The sequence below is a fragment of the Pristiophorus japonicus genome, chromosome 4, assembly GCF_044704955.1.
Source record: "Pristiophorus japonicus isolate sPriJap1 chromosome 4, sPriJap1.hap1, whole genome shotgun sequence".
NCBI classification, from domain to species: Eukaryota; Metazoa; Chordata; class Chondrichthyes; family Pristiophoridae; genus Pristiophorus; species Pristiophorus japonicus.
Genome location: NC_091980.1, coordinates 256,313,292 through 256,335,150, shown reverse-complemented (window position 1 = coordinate 256,335,150; position 21,859 = coordinate 256,313,292). Strand labels below are relative to the sequence as shown.

The 21,859-nt window shown below is 44.3% G+C and overlaps 1 protein-coding gene across 4 annotated transcripts in view; it reads right to left on the bottom strand.

Annotated features, from left to right (window-relative positions):
- LOC139263371 (ena/VASP-like protein) overlaps positions 1–21,859 on the bottom strand; it is a 457,176-nt gene that overhangs the window by 24,474 nt on the left and 410,843 nt on the right. For all 4 annotated transcript variants that reach the window (XM_070879361.1, XM_070879359.1, XM_070879360.1 and 1 more), the window contains 3 exons: positions 14,800–14,933; positions 9,010–9,070; positions 8,653–8,713 (listed from right to left, as the gene is read on the bottom strand). In XM_070879361.1, coding sequence (XP_070735462.1) covers positions 8,653–8,713; positions 9,010–9,070; positions 14,800–14,933 — 256 coding nt within the window. The remainder of the gene's footprint in view (positions 1–8,652; positions 8,714–9,009; positions 9,071–14,799; positions 14,934–21,859) is intronic.

The window sequence follows — 21,859 nt, the reverse complement described above, 5'->3', positions numbered from 1 at the left end:
TTCTGTGGTCACAGACGTGATTCCAGGATGGTATATTGTCTCCCTCGTGCCAGGGTCAAGGATATCACTGAGCGGCTGCAGAACATTCTGAGGGGAGAGGGTGACTAGCCAGAGGTTGTGGTCCATATCGGTATCAATGGCATAGGTAGAAAGAGGGATGAAGTCCTGCAGGCAGATTTTATGGACCTAGGAAAGAGCTTAAAAAGCTGGACCTCAAAAGGTAGTATTCTTCGGATTATTTCTGGTGGCACGAGCTACAGAATTAGTAGAATAGAACAGATGAATGCATGGCTGGAGAGATGGTTCAGGAGGGATGGATTTAGATACCTGGGACATTGGGACTGGTTCTGGGGAGGTGAGACATGTACAGGCCATTGCACCTCAACAGAGCTGGGACCAATGTCCTCGCGGAAGAATTCGCTAATGCTGTTGGGGAGGTATTAAACTAATTTGGCAGGGGGGTGACCAGGATGTCGCATTAAAAAGGAGAAACAAGGTGCACAAAGGATTGGGAGAGACAGATAGCACGAGAGTAAGAAATAGGTGGGGTCAGACCAAGAGAGAATACAAAAAGGTCTAAGATATGTTTGCAGTGCATGTGTATGAATGCATGAAGTGTGGTAAATAAAGTTGGTGAGTTGCAGGAGCAAATAGACGTATGGGAATATGATGTCGTAGCGATAACGGAGACCAGGCTCAAAAAAGGGCTGGATTGGATATAAGGTGTTCAGGAAAGATAGGGAAAGAAGGGAAGGAAAGAAAGGAGGTGGGGTGGCAGTATTGATTAAGGAGAAATTAACAGTGTTGGAGAGAGAGGATGGCCTGAAGGGTTGCATGACAGAATCTGTTTGGTTAGAGTTAAGAAACAATAAAAGTGCCATTACACTACTAGGTGTATTCTATAGGCCACCAACTAGTAGGAAGGATATAGTGGAGCAAATTTGCAGGAAAATTACAGGGAGGTGTAAGAACTATGGAGTAGTGATAATGGGGGACTTCAATTATCCTAATATAGACTGGGATAATAACAGTGTGAAGAGCAGAGAGGGGAAGAATTTCTGAAGTATGCCCAAGAGTTCTTTCTTGTACAGTATGTTTCTGACCCAACAATGAAAGAGGCATTGCTGGATCTGGTTCTGGGGAATGAGGTGGGTCAAGTGGAGCAAGTGTCAATAGGTGAACATTTCGGGAACAGTGATCACAGTATCATAAGGTTTAGATTAGCTATGGAAAAGGACAGGATGCAATCCAGAGTAAAAATACTTAATTGGAGGAAGGTCAATTTCAGTGGGTTGAGAGCGGATCTGGCCCGGGTAAATTGGAATCAGAGATTGGCAGGCTAAACTGTAATTGAACAATGGGCTGCCTTTAAAGTGGAGATGGTTCGGGTACAGTTAAGGTACATTTCCATGAGGGGGAAAGGTAGGGCACCTAAAGTCAGAGCTCACTGGATGATGAAAAAGACAGAGAGTAAGATGAAGCAGGAAAAGGGGGCTTATGACAGCTGTCAGGTTCAGATTACAAGTGAGAACCAGGTTGAATATAGAAAGTTCAGAGGGGAAGTGAAAAAGGAAATGAGAGGCAAAGAAAGATTATGAAAATAGATTGGCAACTAACATAAAAGGGAATCCAAAAGTCTTCTACAGGCTTATAAATAGTAAATGGGTAGTAAGAGAATGGGTGGGGCAGATTAAGGACCAAAAAGGAGACCTGTGCATGGAGGCAGAGGGCATGGCTAAGGTACTAAATGAGTACTTTGCATCTGTCTTTACCAAGGAAGATGCTGCCAAAGTCATAGTGAAAGAGGAGGTAGTTGAGATACTGGATGGGCTAAAATTGATAAGGAGGAGGTACTAGAAAGGCTGGTTGTACTTAAAGTAGATAAGTTACCAGGCCCAGATGGGATGCATACTAGGATGCTGCGGAAAGTAAAGGTGGAAATTGCAGAGGTACTGGCCATAATCTTCCAATCCTCTTTAAATACGGGGGTGGTGCCAGAGGACTAGAGAATTGCAAATGTTACACCCTTGTTCAAAAAAGGGTGTCAGGATAAACCCAGCAACTACAGGACAGCTAGTTTAGCCTCGGTAGCGGGGAAGCTTTTAGAAATGATAATCCAAGACAAAATTAACAGTCACTTGGACAAGTGTGGATTAATTAAGGAAAGCCAGCATGGAATTGTAAAGGTAAACCGTGTTTCACTAACTTGATTGGGTTTTTTGATGAGGTAACAGAGAGGGTTGATGAGGACAATACGGTTGACATGGTGTACATGGACTTTCAAAAGGCATCTGATAAAGTGCCACATAATAGGCTTGCCAGCAATGTTGAAGCCCATGGAATAAAAGGGACAGTGGCAATCATGAGGGGTCTAGACAGAGTAGATACAGAGAAGCTGTTCCAATTGGCAGAAGGGTTGAGAACCAGAGGGCACAGATTTAAGGTGATTGGCAGAAGCAGCAAAGGCAACATGAGGAAAAACTTTTTTATGCAGCGAGTGGTTAGGATCTGGAATTCACTGCCTGCAAGGGTGGTGGAGGCACATTCAATCGTGGCTTTCAAAAGGAAATTGGATAAGTACCTGAAAGGAAATTTTTTGCAGGGCTACAGGGAAAGAGTTGGGGTGTGGGAATAGCTGAAGTGCTATTACAGAGAGCCGGCAAGAGCTCATCGGGCTGAATAGCCTCCTTCTGTGCTGTAACCATTCTATGATTCTAGGCAGTGCTCATCTTGACCTGGTATTTGTAAATGACTCAGACAATGTACAAGAAATGTAACTCGTAGCACCCCGGGGGAATAGTGACCACAGAATGATCAAGTTCAATATGGTCTGAGAGTTATATTGAAGACCAGAAATCAGGTATATAACTTCAAAAAGGGTAAATTCAAAGAAATAAGTGAACAAATTACCAGCATGGATGGTGGAACAAGAAACCTTAATAGGTTTCAAAGAGAAACCAGAGACGTCCTCGTCATCAAATGAGATTCAGTGTTACCAGAAATGCACCAAGAGAATACTGTGGATAAGTTTTCTGCCTGAAACAGTTCCGAAGGCCGCGATTTTGCCTACTGGGTCAGGAGCGAGGTGGCCGACGTGGGATGGGTTCCAACCCCACTGCTGTCTCCTTGCTGGCTTCCCCCATGACTTTACCCTGATTGGGCTTGTTAAGCCCACCCAGCAAGGGTCTTGGCCAATTATAATGAAGTGGGTCTGATGTCATCATTTGATGATGCGTCAACAGCTAGTTTCTTTAAAGGGACCATAGCCAACTTTATTTTGACAGTTGTGCTGCTAGTGTTCTACAGCATTGAGCTGCTACAAACACTGACAATGACTGCACAAAGATACACGGCTGCATCCAGGCTCTCCCATGACTCATCACAGCACGTAGGGAGGTTCTCTTCCCTTCGAATTGGCGGCAGTGATCTCCACAGGAGACCAATGCAGCCTGGTTACACATTGTACAGGAGGGCACAAGCAGGGATGTCATCAGGAGGATCAGGCTGCAGTGACGGAAACCTTTCAATGATCTCAGTAGATCATGAAATGTTACTGCAAAGCCACACTCAACCTCATCCTGCTCTGCCACTCATCACATCCCCATCACTCTGCCTTCCCTACCCTACTCCTGCACATCCTTACTCACACCAACTTACCTTGCACCTCCACCCATCCCTCTCTCTCACTATCTACATTATTGCATCCCCGTCTCACTAGCCACCTTTCACACTCACCCGCGTCCTAGTCCAATCATACCAATTAACAACACACTTGGGTCTTTTAGCCAAAGTTCATGGAAAGTTTCTGGGCTAGAAATTGTGTAGCACCCCGTTTGGGGCGATAATATTTGCTGAAGTCGATGCGAACTTCTGGTTTAGTGCTCCAGGAAGGAGCGCTAAAGCCGGCAAGTGGGCTGGTAGCGGTGTTGCACTGCACAATGTCGAGTGCAGCGCTGCTGGATGACGTCATGATCTCCGGGACACAGGAGATTGTGGCGTGAGGGGTCATCGCTGCTGCAAAGCTCCACAGCAAATTCGCAGACATTTCACCATGCCTGGTCGCAGAGCTGGTTGCAACTTGTTATCGCCCCCTGGAGGCGCTAATGGGAGGTACCAATGGATTGAAACCTGAATAATATCATGCCCATATTCAGAAAGGGTGACAAAACAGACACAGACAACTGAAGACTCATTAGTCTAACTTCCATTCCATGCAAAACAATGGAATCGATAATGAGGAGTAAACTTGCAGATTATCACTGTAACAATAACCTAAGTAACAATAGTCAGCATGGATTCAGCAGGGAAGAATATTACCTGACCAACCTCCTTGACCTTTTTAGGAAATGACAACCCCAGTAGATCTAAGTAAGCCCTAAGACATGGTGTACCTAGATTTCAAGAAGGCATTTGGCAAAGTTCCAATGAATGGTTATTAGCTAAGCTCAAAGCATTCTTCTCTCGTTCAGTGTTCTTGCTCAGGCCAACATTCCCAGCATCGAAGCATTGATCACACTCGATCAGCTCCACTGGATGGGCCACATTGTCTGCATGCCTGATGCGAGGCTCCCAAAACAAGCGCTCTACTCAGAGCTCCGACACCTCAAGCGAGCCCAAGGTTGGCAGAGGAAACACTTCAAGGACACCCTCAAAGTCTCCCTAAGAAAGTGCAACATCCCCATCGACACCGGGGAATCCCAAGACCACCCAAAAATGGAGGAAAAGTATCCGGGAAGGCGCTGAACACCTCGAGTCTCTTTGCCGAGAGCAAGCTGAAGCCAAGCGTCGGCAGTGGAAGGAGCACGTGGCAATCCAGGCACTTCACACACCCGTTCCTTCAACCACTGTCTGCCCCACCTGTGACAGAGACTATAGGTCCCACATTGGACTCTTCAGTCACCTGAGAACTCATTTTTAGTGTGGAAGCAAGTCATCCTTGACTCCAAGGGACTGCCTAAGAAGATGATTAGAGATTCAGGATAAACTGACTGAATGGATAAGGAAACAATAAGTTAAATGAGTGATATCTGTGTCGGGTGGAATTATTGAGTGAGTGCCAAGGGCTCAGTGCTCGGACCACTGCTGTTTCTAATTTGCATAAATGATCTGGTTCTGAAACTCAATGCAAAGTGGTCAAATTTGTAGATGATACTAAAGTAGGTGGGGCAGTGTAGGTGACAACTCAGAAATGACAGTGTGAGTTGGATAGATTATGGATTTGGGCTGAAATTGGCTAATGAAACACAATATAGACAAATGCAAAGTACTGCACATAGAAAGAAACTTTAGATGACACATGTGCTGTATAAATGGTGTTGAGATAACTAAGGAAAAAGCTGAAAGAGACACAGGATTCATACTCAACTCAACACTTACTATGTCTAACCAAGGCTGCGCAGAAATCAACAAAGCCAGTAGAATGTTAAACTGTATAGAAAAAACAGTAAAACAGGTCAAAGTCAGAACCAAACTGTATATTGCTTGGTCAGAATGCACTTTGTGTACTGCGGCTATCTCTGGTCGCTGAGACACAAGGGCGATATTCAGGTGCTGCACGCAGTGTAGAGAAGAGCCACAAGACTGATGAAAGGTCTAATTTATGAAGAAAGATGGAAAAACCTTTGGCTTTTCAGCCTGTAGAAGAGGCATCCAAGAAGTTATCTTGTAGAGGGTTATAAGATAGTTAAGAGAATGGAAAAAGTACATTGTTAAATAGCAAGAGTTGAACAAGGGGGCATAGATTCAAACTGGTAAATGGGAAAACTAGGACAAATGTCAGGAAGTTCTGTTTTACACAAAGAACAATCAACTATGGAGCAGATGCCCAGAAAGTATCATGGAGCCAAAACCCATGGAATATTTTAGAAAACAATTGGATGCTGATATGGGGGGAACTTTAGGATCTTTCTGGATGGACGAATTAAGATGCAGCAGTTATAATGGGTGACTTTAATATGCACATAGATTGGGCGAGCCAAACTGGAAGCAATACGGTGGAGGAGGATTTCCTGGAGTGCATAAGGGATGGTTTTCTAGACCAATATGTCGAGGAACCAACTAGGGGGGAGGCCATCTTAGACTGGGTGTTGTGTAATGAGAGAGAATTAATTAGCAATCTCATTGTGCGAGGCCCCTTGGGGAAGAGTGACCATAATATGGTGGAATTCTGCATTAGGATGGAGAATGAAACAGTTAATTCAGAGACCATGGTCCAGAACTTAAAGAAGGGTAACTTTGAAGGTATGAGGCGTGAATTGGCTAGGATAGATTGGCGAATGATACTTAAGGGGTTGACTGTGGATGGGCAATGGCAGACATTTAGAGACCGCATGGATGAACTACAACAATTGTACATTCCTGTCTGGCGTAAAAATAAAAAAGGGAAGGTGGCTCAACCGTGGCTATCAAGAAAAATCAGGGATAGTATTAAAGCCAAGGAAGTGGCATACAAATTGGCCAGAAATAGCAGCGAACCCGGGGACTGGGAGAAATTTAGAACTCAGCAGAGGAGGACAAAGGGTTTGATTAGGGCAGGGAAAATGGAGTACGAGAAGAAGCTTGCAGGGAACATTAAGGCGGATTGCAAAAGTTTCTATAGGTATGTAAAGAGAAAAAGGTTAGTAAAGACAAACGTAGGTCCCCTGCAGTCAGAATCAGGGGACGTCATAACGGGGAACAAAGAAATGGCAGACCAATTGAACAAGTACTTTGGTTCGGTATTCACTAAGGAGGACACCAACAACCTTCCGGATATAAAAGGGGTCGGAGGGTCTAGTAAGGAGGAGGAACTGAGGGAAATCTTTATTAGTCGTGAAATTGTGTTGGGGAAATTGATGGGATTGAAGGCTGATAAATCCCCAGGGCATGATGGACTGCATCCCAGAGTACTTAAGGAGGTGATCTTGGAAATAGCGGATGCATTGACAGTCATTTTCCAACATTCCATTGACTCTGGATCAGTTCCTATCGAGTGGAGGGTAGCCAATGTAACCCCACTTTTTAAAAAAGGAGGGAGAGAAAAAACAGGGAATTATAGACCGGTCAGCCTGACCTCAGTAGTGGGTAAAATGATGGAATCAATTATTAAGGATGTCATAGCAGCGCATTTGGAAAATGGTGACATGATAGGTCCAAGTCAGCATGGATTTGTGAAAGGGAAATCATGCTTGACAAATCTTCTGGCATTTTTTGAGGATGCTTCCAGTAAAGTGGACAAAGGAGAACCAGTTGATGTGGTATATTTGGACTTTCAGAAGGCTTTCGACAAGGTCCCACACAAGAGATTAATGTGCAAAGTTAAAGCACATGGGATTGGGGGTAGTGTGCTGACATGGATTGAGAACTGGTTGTCAGACAGGAAGCAAAGAGTAGGAGTAAATGGGTACTTTTCAGAATGGCAGGCAGTGACTAGTGGGGTACCGCAAGGTTCTGTGCTGGGGCACCAGCTGTTTACATTGTACATTAATGATTTAGACGAGGGGATTAAATGTAGTATCTCCAAATTTGCAGATGTCACTAAGTTGGGTGGCAGTGTGAGCTGCGAGGAGGATGCTATGAGGCTGCAGAGTGACTTGGATAGGTTAGGTGAGTGGGCAAATGCATGGCAGATGAAGTATAATGTGGATAAATGTGAGGTTATCCACTTTGGTGGTAAAAACAGAGACACAGACTATTATCTGAATGGTGACAGATTAGGAAAAGGGGAGGTGCAACGAGACCTGGGTGTCATGGTACATCAGTCATTGAAGGTTGGCATGCAGGTACAGCAGGCGGTTAAGAAAGCAAATGGCATGTTGGCCTTCATAGCGAGGGGATTTGAGTACAGGGGCAGGGAGGTGTTACTACAGTTGTACAGGGCCTTGCTGAGGCCACACCTGCAGTATTGTGTAGAGTTTTGGTCTCCTAACTTGAGGAAGGACATTCTTGCTATTGAGGGAGTGCAGCGAAGATTCACCAGACTGATTCCCGGGATGGTGGGACTGACCTATCAAGAAAGACTGGATCAACTGGGCTTGTATTCACTGGAGTTCAGAAGAATGAGAGGAGACCTCATAGAAATGTTTAAAATTCTGACGGGTTTAGACAGGTTAGATGCAGGAAGAATGTTCCCGATGTTGGGGAAGTCCAGAACCAGGGATCATAGTCTAAGGATAAGGGGTAAGCCATTTAGGACCGAGATGAGGAGAAACTTCTTCACCCAGAGAGTGGTGAACCTGTGGAATTCTCTACCACAGAAAGTAGTTGAGGCCAATTCACTAAATATATTCAAAAGGGAGTTAGATGAAGTCCTTACTACTCGGGGGATCAAGGGGTATGGCGAGAAAGCAGGAAGGGGGTACTGAAGTTGCATGTTCAGCCATGAACTCATTGAATGGCGGTGCAGGCTAGAAGGGCTGAATGGCCTACTCCTGCACCTATTTTCTATGTTTCTATGTTTCTAAGATGGGTTAAATAGTCGTCCTCATGCATATGATCTTTGTGATCCTCCTCCACAGAACACAGCTTCCTTAAACAGTCACAACCCTGCCCCCACTTACAGACACAGTCTGTGTGGAATTAACACATGTAACATTTCCGAAAGGTCTGTGACCTCCTGCCCTTCAAATTATCTGCATATTCATATTTCCACAAAGAATAGATTACAGACTTCACCTGTTGAATTCTGCAAACCAAGACCTCGTGAACTGGGTGAAGGTGAAGAGCTTGCATCCTCCTGATTAAAATAATAATAGTAATAATACTAATTATTATGACTTCTCTCGTAAAAAAAATACAGTGTTCTATTATTCCTTTTTTGTTAACTTATGCAAATGGTGATTCAGAGTATTCTACCGTGTAGTTACGCATGTCCTTTTGTCAATTAGATACAACACTGCTTTCTGGAACATGTCAGTGATACAATTGCCTGCATATTTGCAGCATTAGCTTGCTTAAATACAATTATTTAAATCTGACTTGGAAGTTATTACAAGCTTATGAATGCAATCAATCTAAAAGCTGATTACACACATTCTGGCTTTCCTCCTCTTTTTTGTCACTTGGTTTATCTGTTTGTAGGGCAGCTTTCCTCCTGAAAAAAGAAAAAAAAACACACACACTTTAGTCTTGTGTTGTAGTTAACAATAATTAGTCTAGTTGAAATATACACGTTCATGCAACTTTTGGGAGCTTTTTTTTGCTCAAAGATGATAGTGCTGGTGAACTGAAATTTTCCCCATTTTTTGCAACAAGTACAATCCTTACCTACATGATGGAAACCATTCTAATTTTGTTGGCATGTGCGGTTTGTCGACAAAAGCACGAATAGTCGGCAGATTTTGGTTTCAGTTCTGCCGCACCTCTCCTTTTCAGGGTTGTTTCAATCTTTTTCCCCATATTGATAGTCACACTTGGAATCTGCTCGACCAATTTGTCAGCTTTTTGTGGCTTCTCAAACCAACATTGAAATAAAATTTATAAGAAACTATTTTTGTTTGCCCGAAGCTACTACTCACCAACTAGATAGAGTCAATCAAACCAGGAAATAGCAATGCCTCGGGGGGTGGGGGGAGGGGGGAAGTCACAACAATCCTCAAGTGTAGCCGAAGCCATACAGAATCCTCAGAGCTGTAGATAGATGGCATCATCCGCCTCTTCTCAAAGGACAACTGAAGACGAAAAGACTCCAATCCCACAAGATAACGCATGTGCAATGCCACTCTTCGGTCTGTCCTCCGCACTATTTCAGCAGATTTACCCTCACTGCAACGTGAAGATAAGGGCCTGGCGACATACGTGGTAATGAAGGAAGGTCTTCAATTCAGTTAGGGACTTCAAATAACTTGTCAAATTAAGCTCGTCGGAGTTTCTGTTGACATCGATATAAAAGGTAAGTACTTGGTATTAATGTGCAGAGAAGGGACTGGGACTTGACTTTTTTGTCGATATAAGCGAGATGTCGACATTTTGGCCTGTAATTTGCGGTCAGCGGCGAAGCATAGGCATTCACCGCTGGCCCCGAAGTAAGCTTCCCACAAAGATCTCACGATCTCTGTGGTGAGAAGTTTGGCTTTTCCAACGTGCAGTCGAAATCAACGTAGTATAGTCAGAATCCCATAGTGATGTCAACAAGCTGTCTAAGCAGCCAATCACAATGCAGAATTCCCACAGACAGAGAACCAGGAAATAGAAATCACTAATAATCAATCACTCTTTAAAACATTTGCAGAGAGCAAAATAAAGATTGGGATAGATAAATTTTTGGACTCTAGGGAAATCAAGAGATGCGGAGATTGGGTGGGAAAATGGAGTTGAGGTTGATGATCAGCCATGATCTTATTGAATGGCAGAGCAGGCTTGAGGGGCCGTATGGCCTATTCTTGCTCCTATTTCTTATGTTCTTATGTACACATTGGGTAAAGGTAGAAGCTGAAATATTAAAAACAAACTTTTTAAAAAAGTTTTAAATTAATTTTAAAATGAATCATTTTTAACTTAATGGACAAATTTGACAATACACCAATATAAAATTAATTTTTCAGGGTCAGAACGGCTGTTTATCAGTAGTTATTACTCAGATCGCCATTAAAAGCCCAGTTACACCTCGTTTAAATGGGTCTAACTTTTTAATGGGGTTTCCAACAGTGATTTTTTTGGGAAATGGGGAAGTTTTCGTCAGATCAGCCATTTCACTTTTTTTTTGGAGGGGAAGGGGGCGGGGGAAGGGGGCAGTGCACAGCGCAGCCTGTCAAGGAGCAGTGAATGACAGACCACAACGTCAGGATTTCCGCCTTCGGCTGTGCAAGTGCTAAATCCTGAAGTTGCGGTCAATTTCAAAGTCGAAATGACAGCGGATGCTGCCAGTTTGCCATCATTAGGACTGCAAGTTCCGGGCCAATGGGTTGGACTATATCCACATCAAATTGTTCTAACTCAGAAACTGAATGCAATAATCCACTTGTAGACAGATTTGTGTGCTCCTTTGGAAGGGGCTTAGTGAGTTGCAGTGAATGGTGAGACATAAGGGTACCCCTGCAATGGTGATGAGTGTGAAAGGAATGGCTTGGGCATTGTAAGGATGCTTTATGGTGTTGGTGTGGGGTCGTGCCAACTTGGCGCATTATGTGGCAGCCAGGGTGTACAGCATCAAGTCAAGTAAATCTGGCCATGGAGAGGCCACACCTGGCCTCCCAGGCAGAAATGTGGTCGGGTGCTCTCTGTCCTGTGCAGCATCAGTTGATTTCGGAGAAGATTGGTGTTGTTGTTGGTGCTGCTGGCGTGCCTGGTGCTGCTGGTGTTGGACTTGATCGTGGTGGGATTCTGAGGACCAAGGTAAGAGAGTATAAAGGGCACTCATGCTGATGGAATAGATGGCAGGTGAAGTAGAGATGACAGATGCAATCTGTCAATGGTGAGAGAGGTCATGAGGTCAGACTGGATGGAGACTTGTGTAAAGACTTGTAGCATGGTGAATTGTTTATGGAAATGTGGCTGAGGGAAGATATCTCTGTAAGGTGGAGGCTTTTACTTTACATTTGAAGCTGTCAACTCAACATCTGGTTCAATCACCACTGAACTGCCGTCTCAGCTTGACAGACCAGCGCGGACCCAATGGGCGAGCTGTCAAATGCAAAAGGTAAGCAGAAAATCATTCTTACGTGGCTCTAAACAAGCCACTAATTATATGAATTTGGTCGCCCACTGCGGCCTGTCGGATCTGCTCAGCGCTGACAGACCTGACATTGGGAAAGGGGTGTGGTGGTGGGTCAACAGCGAATTCCCGACCCACTGTCAAAAATATCAAATTTCCCACCGACCTGCCACCAATTCAGCCCGCTGACCCCCCGGAAAATTCCGGCCTTTGTGTTTGTTAATTGCATCCTGTATTATGGACTCTAGACAGTCACCCACAACGAAGGTAAGACTAACTGGCCAATCGTTTCCTGGCCTATCTCCGCCCTTCCTTGAATAGGGGTGTAACATTTTCCACTCTCCAGTGCTTTCACTCAATTCACTTTCAAAAGACACTTTGGAAATTATGAATTGTGCTTCTGTTCCCTCCTCCCTAACCTCCTTCAATATTCTCGGCTGCATACAATCTGGCCCTGGGGACCTCCCATTAACTTTTTCCATCCAGTTTTCTTTTGAACAGTGATCTTCAGTACCCTTTGTCAGGCACTCCTAAAGTCCTACTTTCACTTTCTGCGGTAAAATAAGAGACAAAATATTTATTATCATCCCCACCATCCCTTTACACCCACATCAAGATGGCACTCTTCATAAGAACATAAGAAATAGGACCAGGACTAGGCCATTTGGCTCCTCAAGCCTGCTCCACCATTTAATAAGATCATAGCTGATCTGATCATGGACTCAGCTCGACTTCCCTGCCTGCTCCCCATAACCTTTTATTCCCTTTTCGCTCAAAAATCTGTCTATCTCCGCCTTAAATATATTCAATGACCCAGCCTTCACAGCTCTCTGGGGCAGAGAATTCCATAGATTTACAACTCTCGGAGAAGAAATTCCTTCTCATCTCAGTTTTAAATGGGCGGCCCTTTATTCTGAGACCATGTCCCCTAGTTTTAGTTTCCCCTATGAGTGGAAATATCCTCTGCATTGTCGAGCCCCCTCATTATCTTATGTTTCAATAAGATCACCTGAACTCCAATGAGTATAGGGCCAAACTACTCAACCTATCTTCATAATTCAACCCCCTCATCTTCAGAATCAACCTAGTGAACCTTCTCTGAACAGCCTCCAATGCAAGTATATCCTTCCTTAAATACGGAGACCAAAACTGTCGCAGTACTCCAGGTGTGGCCTCACCAATAATCTGTACACTTGTAGCAGTACATCTCTGCTTTTATACTCTATCCCCTTTGCAATAAAGGTCAACATTCCATTTGCCTTCCTGATCACTTGCTGTACCTGCATACTAACCTTTTGTATTTCATGCACAATGACCTCCAGGTCCCTCTGTACTGCAGCACTTTGCAATTTTTCTCCATTTAAATTATAATTTGCTTTTCTATTTTTTCTGCCAAAGTGGATAATCTCACATTTTCCCACATTATATTCCATCTGCCAAATTTTTGCCCACTCACTTAGCTTGTCTATATCCCTTTGCAGATTTTTTTGTGTCCTCCTCACAATTTGCTTTCCCACCCATCTTTGTATCATCAGCAAACTTGGTTACATTACACTCGGTCCCTTCATCCAAGTCATTAATATAGATTGTAAATAATTGAGGCCCCAGCACCGATCCCTGCAGCACCTCACTAGTTACCGTTTGCCAACTGGAAAATGACCCATTTATCCCCACTCTCTGTTTTCTGTTAGTTAGCCAATCCTTTAACCATGCTAATATATTACCCCAACCCCATGAACTTTTATCTTGTGCAGTAACCTTTTCTGTGGCACCTTATCGAATGTCTTCTGGAAATCCAAATACACCACATCCACTGGTTCCCCCTTATCCACCCTGCTTGTTACAATCCTCAAAGAACTCCAGCAAATTTGTCAAACATGATTTCCCTTTCATAAAACCAGGCTGACTCTGCTTGATTGAATTATGCTTTTCCAAATGGCCTGCTACTGCTTCCTTCATAATGGACTCCAGCATTTTCCCAATGACAGATGTTAGGCTAACTGGTCTATAGTTTCCTGCTTTCTGTCTGCCTCCTTTTTAAATATGGGTGTTACATTTGCAGTTTTCCAATCCACTGGGACCTCCCCAGAATCTAGGGAATTTTGGTAGATTACAACCAATGCATCCACTATCTCTGCAGCCACTTCTTTTAAGACCCTAGGATGTTAGCCATCAGGTCTAGTCTGCCTTTAGTCCCATTTACCGAGTACCACTTCTTTAGTGATAGTGATTCTATTAAATTCCTCCTTTCCTATAGCCCCTTGATTATCCACTATTGGGATGTTTTTAGTGTCTTCTACTGTGAAGACCGATGCAAAAATATTTATTCAACGTCTCTGGCATTTCCCTGTTCACCATTATTAATTCCCCAGTCTCATCCTCCAGGGAACCAACATTTACTTTAGCCACTCGTTTCCTTTTTACGTACCTGCAGAAACTCTTACTATCTGTTTTTATATTTCGTGCTAGTTTACTTTCATAATCTATCTTCCCTCTCTTTATTATTTTTTTAGTCGTTCTTTACTGGCTTTTAAAAGTTTCCCAATCCTCTGGTCTCCCACTAGTTTTGGCCATATTGTGCGCCCTTGTTTTCAATTTGATACCATCCCTTATTTCCTTAGTTAGCCACGGATGGTTATCCTATTTCTTACAGTCTTTCCTTCTCATTGGGATATATTTTTGTTGCGAGTTATGAAATATCTCCTTAAATCTCTGCCACTCTAAATGGTCCCACACTTCTTTGGCTATCTTTTTTTGTGTGCTTGTAAACACCTGTCCTATTTTCTTTTACGTTAATTGCCTGCTTTATTTCATGCTCCTTCTTAACCATCCTAACGATCCTAATCTCTCTTTTTGCCACATTTCTACACTTCTCATAATTTGTTTCGACCCCATTTTTATTCTACTGTCTCTATTTATCCTTGGAATCTCAGTCTTCCATGCATGCTTGTTACTCCTAGTCATATTGTATTTTACCTGTACCTTATAAAACTTATATTTAAATATCTCCCACCATTAGCCGACATTTTTTCGAACCAATTAATTCCAGCAGGATTCACTTTCATAACATGATGGACCACATGATATTTTACTGCTATATATTTATTTTTTAAATTGTCTAGTCTATAGCACATTGGTTTAGGACATACCGTCACTGGCCTAGCACATACCGTCTTGCTAGCAGTTTATTCATTTCATCCATCAGTCCTCCTCCTCCCCCGGATGCTGCTGCCCCACAGCTGTTTCGATTGGCCTCACTCTTTGAAGCTCCCCCAGGACTGGAACTTCCTGAACCGTCATCAGGCTGCAGAGAAGTTTAAAAATGAAGATCAATTCTTCAAATTTTGGAATAATCTGCATTTATTACACAAATTGAATATTAACTCTTCATTTTACAAAATATTATTGCCTCAAGGTACGAAGAAAGAAAGCTGAGATTTTAATTTTCAATAGATCTCAGGTTAGTACAGAATTGTCGTCATTCTTTTAGCCAACCATGGCTTGAAATCATATTTGCAGAGCTGAAAGTGCAAACTCTGTCCAGTATCCAACATGTTAACATTCCAGTATCTTCAACATTTTTGGCCTGGATAAGAACAGTGAGTTTTTACCAAAAGTAAATCCTTGTTCTTAATTGCACAGGTACTTTCAACATAATGTACAGACTCAGGAAAGAAAGGCTGCTGGAGGACTGGAGGGTTGCTAATGCTATACCAGTATTCAAGAAAGGGGAGAGAAATAAATCAGAAAACTACAGCCTAACATTGGTGGTGGGGAAGTTATTGGAAATCATTATCAGGGACAAAATAAAATTTAATTTGGAAAGGCATGGGTTAATCAAGGAGAGCCAGCATGAATTTGTTAAAGGCAAATCATGTATGACTAACTTGACTGAATTTTCTGATGAAGCAACAGATGAGATTGATCAAGGAAGTGCAGTAGACCTTGTATATATGGACTTTCGGAAGGCATTCGACAAAGTGCCACACAGAAGGGTTATTAAGAAGGTGGAAGCCAATGGAATTAAGGGGAAAGTGGCAGTATGGATAAAAAAAACTGGCTCAGTGACAGGAAGCAAAGGGTGGTGGTGGATGGATATCTTTCAGACTGGGAGGTGGTTTACAATGGTGTTCAAGAGTCCATTACTCTTTGCAATTTTTATAAATGACCTAGACTCGGGTGTAGGGAGCAGCATATTAAAGTTGGCAGATAATGCGAAACTTGGTAAAGTAGTAGATCATTTTGAGGATAGTTATAGACCAGGATGACATAGACAGAATGGTGAAATAGGCAGGAGCATGGCAAATGTAGTTCAATGTGGAGAAGTGTGAAGTGATGCACTTTGGGAGGACTAATATGGAAAGACAGTATATTATGAATGGCATGATTTTGAAATGTGTCGATGAGCAGAGACCTTGACGTCCATATACACAAATCCTTAAAGATGGCAGAGCAAGTTGATAAGATGGTTAAAAAGCATTTGGGTTACTTGCGTTTATAAATACAGGAACATAATATAAAAGCAAAGGGATCATGCTGCAACTTTATAAATCACTGGTTAGACCTCAGCTGGAGTACAGTGGACAATTCTGGGCACCACACTTCAGGAAAGATGTAAAGGCCTTAGAAAGGGTACAGAGGTTTACCAGGATGTTACCAGGGATGAGGGACTTTAGTTATAAGGAGAAGTTGAAAAAGTTAGGATATTTCTCCTTGGAACAGAGAAGGTTAAGAGGTGACCTTATAGAGGTTTTCAAAATGATGCAAGGTTTCGATAGAAAAGATAGAGAAAAATTATTCCTTCTGGTGAATGATCAATAACTAGAGGTGATAGATTCAAAATCATTGGCAAAAGATCTAGAGGGGAGACGAGGAGAAATTTTTTCACAGAGAATTTTCGGGATCTGATGGAAGTTCATAAATTTGTGCACAGCAAGCTCCCACAAGCAGCAATGTGATAATGATCAGATAATCTGTTTTTGTTATGTTGATTAGGGAAGGCAGACAACCTTATGACTAATAATGCCTGTTACACAAGATCTGTCAATTAGTTTAGAGACTTGCTTCCATGAATTGTAGGCACCATGTAAATGCAAACTTTTAGTCACGAACACTATATTATTAACAAAAAATATTTACAGATTTCCCTTTCTAAGAGACTAAATGGCATTGCACTGAATTTGTCATTCTTGGGGCTAGAATTTCAGGTTTTAGCAATTTCGCCCGTTTTTGGGCGATAATCGCGGCAAAACATTTTTTTGTAGCGCTGGGGTACCGTTACTGCCAGAGCTCGCAAAATTTGCCAAATGGTGAAGAGCGATAGCGATAGCAATAAATCCAGCGTTGCACTACAGAATTTGCGACTGAAAAAAAACTGGACCTTCTGCACATGCGGGAATTTTTGGGGGGTTTTTGTTGCCATTTTTTTCTTCTTTCCATGCTTCTGGTCAGCTGTCAGGGATTGCCCTTGCATGCGCAGTATACCCAGGGCTGAATCAGCTATTTTTAGATTGCATTCCTGATGGAAGGAGATGGGAGCAGGCAGCAAGCCAGAAAGTTTAACAATGAGGCCAATGAGGCCCTTGTCACTGCTGTGTAGAGGAGATGGGCGGAATTAAACAGGAGGGGTGCAAGTAAACCCTCTCAGTGGTTTTTTGTCACATTTGGATCAGCATCGCTGAGGAGGTATCTTGTATCGCCGACATCCGACGGACCTACACCCAGTGCTGCAAGAGGTTCAATGACCATTGCAGGGTCGTCAGAGTAATATTTTTATTGATGCACTCCTTCATTACTTAATTATAAATCTGACACATGTTGGTATAGGTAGGCTTAGTGTTGCACCTTATTTGCCACGAATGATCTTTACACATTATTAAGATTCCTTTCTGAGATCTTAAAAGATGTTTCTGGACTTCAATGTTTTTCTCACGAACCACGTGCAACTTCCAGGACCATTAAAAAACGGACTGTATTAAATGCACATAATATGGTATAAGTGCTTTGATGGCTATGTGTGTGTGCCACAAGAGCAGATGGGCTATCTGGTAACCATTCACATTGTCATTTTTGCAGGGAAAGATGTCCCACAACTGCTGGGAGCAGCGATGGACAGGCGGCGGTCCACAGAGAACCATGCCTCCGACAGACCTCGAGGAGCGAGTGGCCAGTCTGATGGCCTCAGAGAGGGCAACTGCCCATGGGGGTGCTGAGCCCCCATTCGAAAGTGAGGGTAAGTCCTGCAAAATCCTTGGGCTGGGTTGGGGCAATGTGATGTAGCGTCCCTGGACTAGGATTGGGGCAATGTGATGAAGTGTCTGTGGACTAGGGTTGGGACAATGTAATGCAGTGTCTCTGGACTACATGTAATGGAGTAGCGGCAGTCCTTCAAATGAGCCTGTGCTATGTGACCTTACTCATGTCACCCTGCCGCCTCCTCTGCTGCTGTCTGTTGTTTTCTATTTCCAGATGAGGAGTCGCATGCGCCACATCCTCCAATGGAAGCCTCCACCTCAGGCCATCATGTGGGGGACGAGACAGATGAGGATGAGGACTTTAAGGAGAGGAGCAGACTGCGCAGGCTATTCCGGGGGTGGGGGGGTGTGCCCAAGCACTCGTGTAGGGGAGGACGAAAACCCCTCATTTTACCCAGAAGGAAAAGAGCTGTGGGATCTGTCTGTGCTGCAGCAGGCCAGTGTCCTGGAAGGAACAGGGAACCCAGAACCAGATGTGGATTGAAACCGAGATGGTGTGGCCTTGGCAGGGCAGTGATTGGACGGGGGAGGACACCAGTGGAACAGAGTCACTCGAAAACTCGGGACTGACTCATCACTGATAACGGGGCTATTGTCTCCCCCACGTTTACACTATGGAGGGATATTAGGCTGGCCTTAAGAAAACTAGGGAACCCAAAACAAACCAAAGGACTACACAATAGCTACAGGAGGCCCACACGCTGCCAACCCAATTAACACCTACTCAACCCTTGATTAGGTTAACATCAGGGATGGCCAGTGGAAAAACACCCGCGAAATCCAACACTGCTGCATTTTTCAAAAATCACAAGCCCGTCAATGGGAAGGATTTATTTCAGCATGAAAGTCTGGCTGGATAACTGGATATAAGAAGGGGTTTCTGCCCCGACAAGTTGTTCCGTTCTCGTGTTCCAGCAAGCAGTCAGCCTTTTGACACAGAAGGAAGACCAGTGTCCAAAGACACCGAAGACAGAAGAAGCAAACCACCATCCCGAGACGGCATTAGTTCAGCCTCCTTTCGCTACTGGAGACTGAACCTTTTCTTTTTCCACAAGGATCTTCCCCTGAGAGCTGGACTCAGGTAGATCCACAGCAACAACAAGACGCAACAACAACCAAGTTTCCAAGAAAATCACAACCGAAAAAGTAACTTCAAGATCCTGAAGATAGCACAAAGAGAACCCCGAAACCGCGTTTTGACCTGGAAAGACTGTAGAGGCTGTGGTGAGTATAATCTCTGGTCCCCAGAACTCCCTACTCAGTTAGGTCAGGAAGGTGGGAGGTTGGGCATTGCACTGCTGTTAAACTTGTGTAAAAATTTTTGTTGTGTCCGTTTAGTGGGATTTAGGGGGATTGTTTTGTTGGTGTATTGCTGTTTATTGAGATACACCTTGTCAAATAAATTGGAAGCTTAAAGTTCCTCTTGGAATCGCCTCATCTCGGTTCTGTTGTATCCTGATCGTGAGTCTTGTGTCAGAACAGTGTAAGCGAAGCCAGGAGTGCCTCGAAAACACTCAACTGTGTGCCACAGGCTAGGGAAGAAAGGGGTTAGGAGCATTTGACACTCACAGGTGCCTCACAGGCTAGTCATAAGCTGTGGGGACGCACGAGTCTCAAAACCTGCTTCATAAGCTGTGGACACAGCCCCTTCAGGAGTGTTCTTGCAGCACTCAGGGTACCTCTCAGGCCAGGCATAAGCTGTGAGGGCAGAAGCCCAGAGAGAAACACCCAAGGCACAACACTCTCCAGAACCCCTTGCAACTCGACACCTCTTTTTCCTCTGGACAGCACCTCATCCGAGGAAGAGACATTCTCGGGCTTTCAGCCATCCAAGGCCCAGAGTACAAGTGGTGTGCAACAATGCACTACCGGGGTTGAAACCCGTATGTCGTCTCTCCGGAGAATGAGTTGGCAAAGCCGGTCTGCTGACAGGCAGGCAGACACACACCTGGACATAGTGGGACTGTCCAGGGAGAGCGTCCAGCTCACTCAACAGCTCCTCGAGGTTTTGGGTAGGATTCCTGCAGCATCGTGGCACTGTCTGCGACCATCACGGAGGTCGGGTCACAGATTGTCCATGCGAGCCGCGAAACCAGCGAAGCTGTCAATGCCCACGCGCAATTGATGTCCTCCATCTTTAACACTGCAGTTCCCAGTGTCACACCCAGATCCACATCACCTGTGAGTGGCGAGGCCGAGCAAGAGGCTCGCCACTCAGAGGGGGGGGAGGGGGGGGCGGGAGGAGCTGTAGGTAAAAGACGTTCGGTGCAGGGGTTGTTGTTTCGTTGTTGTTGCTATTTTGTAAAAGTTTTAAAAGTTTCCCAATTCTGTTAAGTTATAAAAGTTCACAATAATGTTTAATAAATGTTATTCCAGTTTCCCAATTACATTTACAATGTTTATTAAATTCTTTTGTTCACTTTAACCATTCCTGTGTTGTGTCTGATTTGCAGAATAAGCGGAGGAATCGTCAACATGGTGGGATAGAGTGGCCAGGCAACGACCAAATGTGCCGTCCACTCTTCAAGCAAAGCACTGAATTATGAGCTGCTGACGTAAAGCTTTTGCAGTGGCGAAAGCTCCACGAGACCGCCCCTGTGGTAGTGGCATGGGTTTCTCATCAGGCTCCTCGTCCTTGTGCTCCTCCTCCTCCTCCTCTCTCTCCTGAGGTGGTCCTGCAGTCCCCATAGCAAATCTTGTTCCCTCATGATGGCTAAATTGTGTAGCATGCAGCACACCACAATGTGATGCATGATACAGAGGCCTGCTGAGGGGAGTATTGCAGGCTGCCTTCAGAGCGGTCCAGACATCGGAAGTGCTGCTTGAGCACGCCAATTGTCTGTTCGATGATGTTGCATGTGGCTGCATGGCTCTCATTATAGCGATGCTCGGCTTCTGTCTGAGGGTTCCGGAGGGGGGGGGTCATGAACCAGGTGGCGAGGCCGCAACCTTTGTACCCGAGCATCCAGCTCTGGCCTTGTGGTTGATGCTCGAACAGGCATGAGACACTGCTCTCACGCAAGATGAAAGCATCATGAATGCTCCCTGGATATTGGGCATTGACTGCCATGATACATTGAGTATGGTCGCAGACAATCTGTACGTTCATGGAGTGGAATTCCTTTCAATTTTGGTAAACCTTTGGATTGTGTAAAGGTGCTCGCAGGGTGATGTGCGTAGTCAATAGCATCCTGAACCTTGGGGAAGCCAGCAATTCATCCAAAACCTACAACCCTCTTATTCTGGGCCTCCTTGGTCATTGGGAAGTTTATGAAGTCTATCCTGTGTGCGTAAATGCAATAGTCACCAGGTGAATGCAGCAATGTGTAGCATACTGCCAGATGGAGCATATGTCCCCTGTTGGTGCCTGAAAGGAGCCAGAGGCATAGAAGGCAAGTGCGGTGTAGTCCTGTTGCCGCTGGTAGGCTGTAGGTCTGCTTTTATGAGCTGGCATAGCTCTGTGACCACCTCTTTTCAGAAGCGCAGCCTTCTAATACACTGTGCCTCAGAGAGCTGCAGGTATGAGCGCTGTTCCCTGTAAACTCGTGGAGGGTAAGGCCTCCTCCCCATACGTCTGCGACCTCTTCGATTACGCTTAAAATGATCATCAATAAGCCTTCTGCCAGCTCGACGCTACACAGAAAAAGCAGCTAGGAATAATGGCTGACATAGTACAGTCCCCATTTAAAAAAAAAATGTCCTTAAATATCATTAAAATGAACAATAATCTCACATAAAACTTCACGGTGTAAAATGAGCCAAGTCCTTTTATGCACTGAACTTCTGCTCCGTTTTCAAGATGGTGCGGTTAGTGCCGGGTGCACCCTGGGTCCTACTGCTTTTTTCTGCCCGGGGCGATAGCGCAGCGTTGCATGCCGATTGACGTCATCCAAACGCTGAAAATATCGGGCGGGCGCTAAGTTTTAATGCTGCTGCAAAACCACTGCCGATATTTCTGCCCGGGCGCAAAATGTTG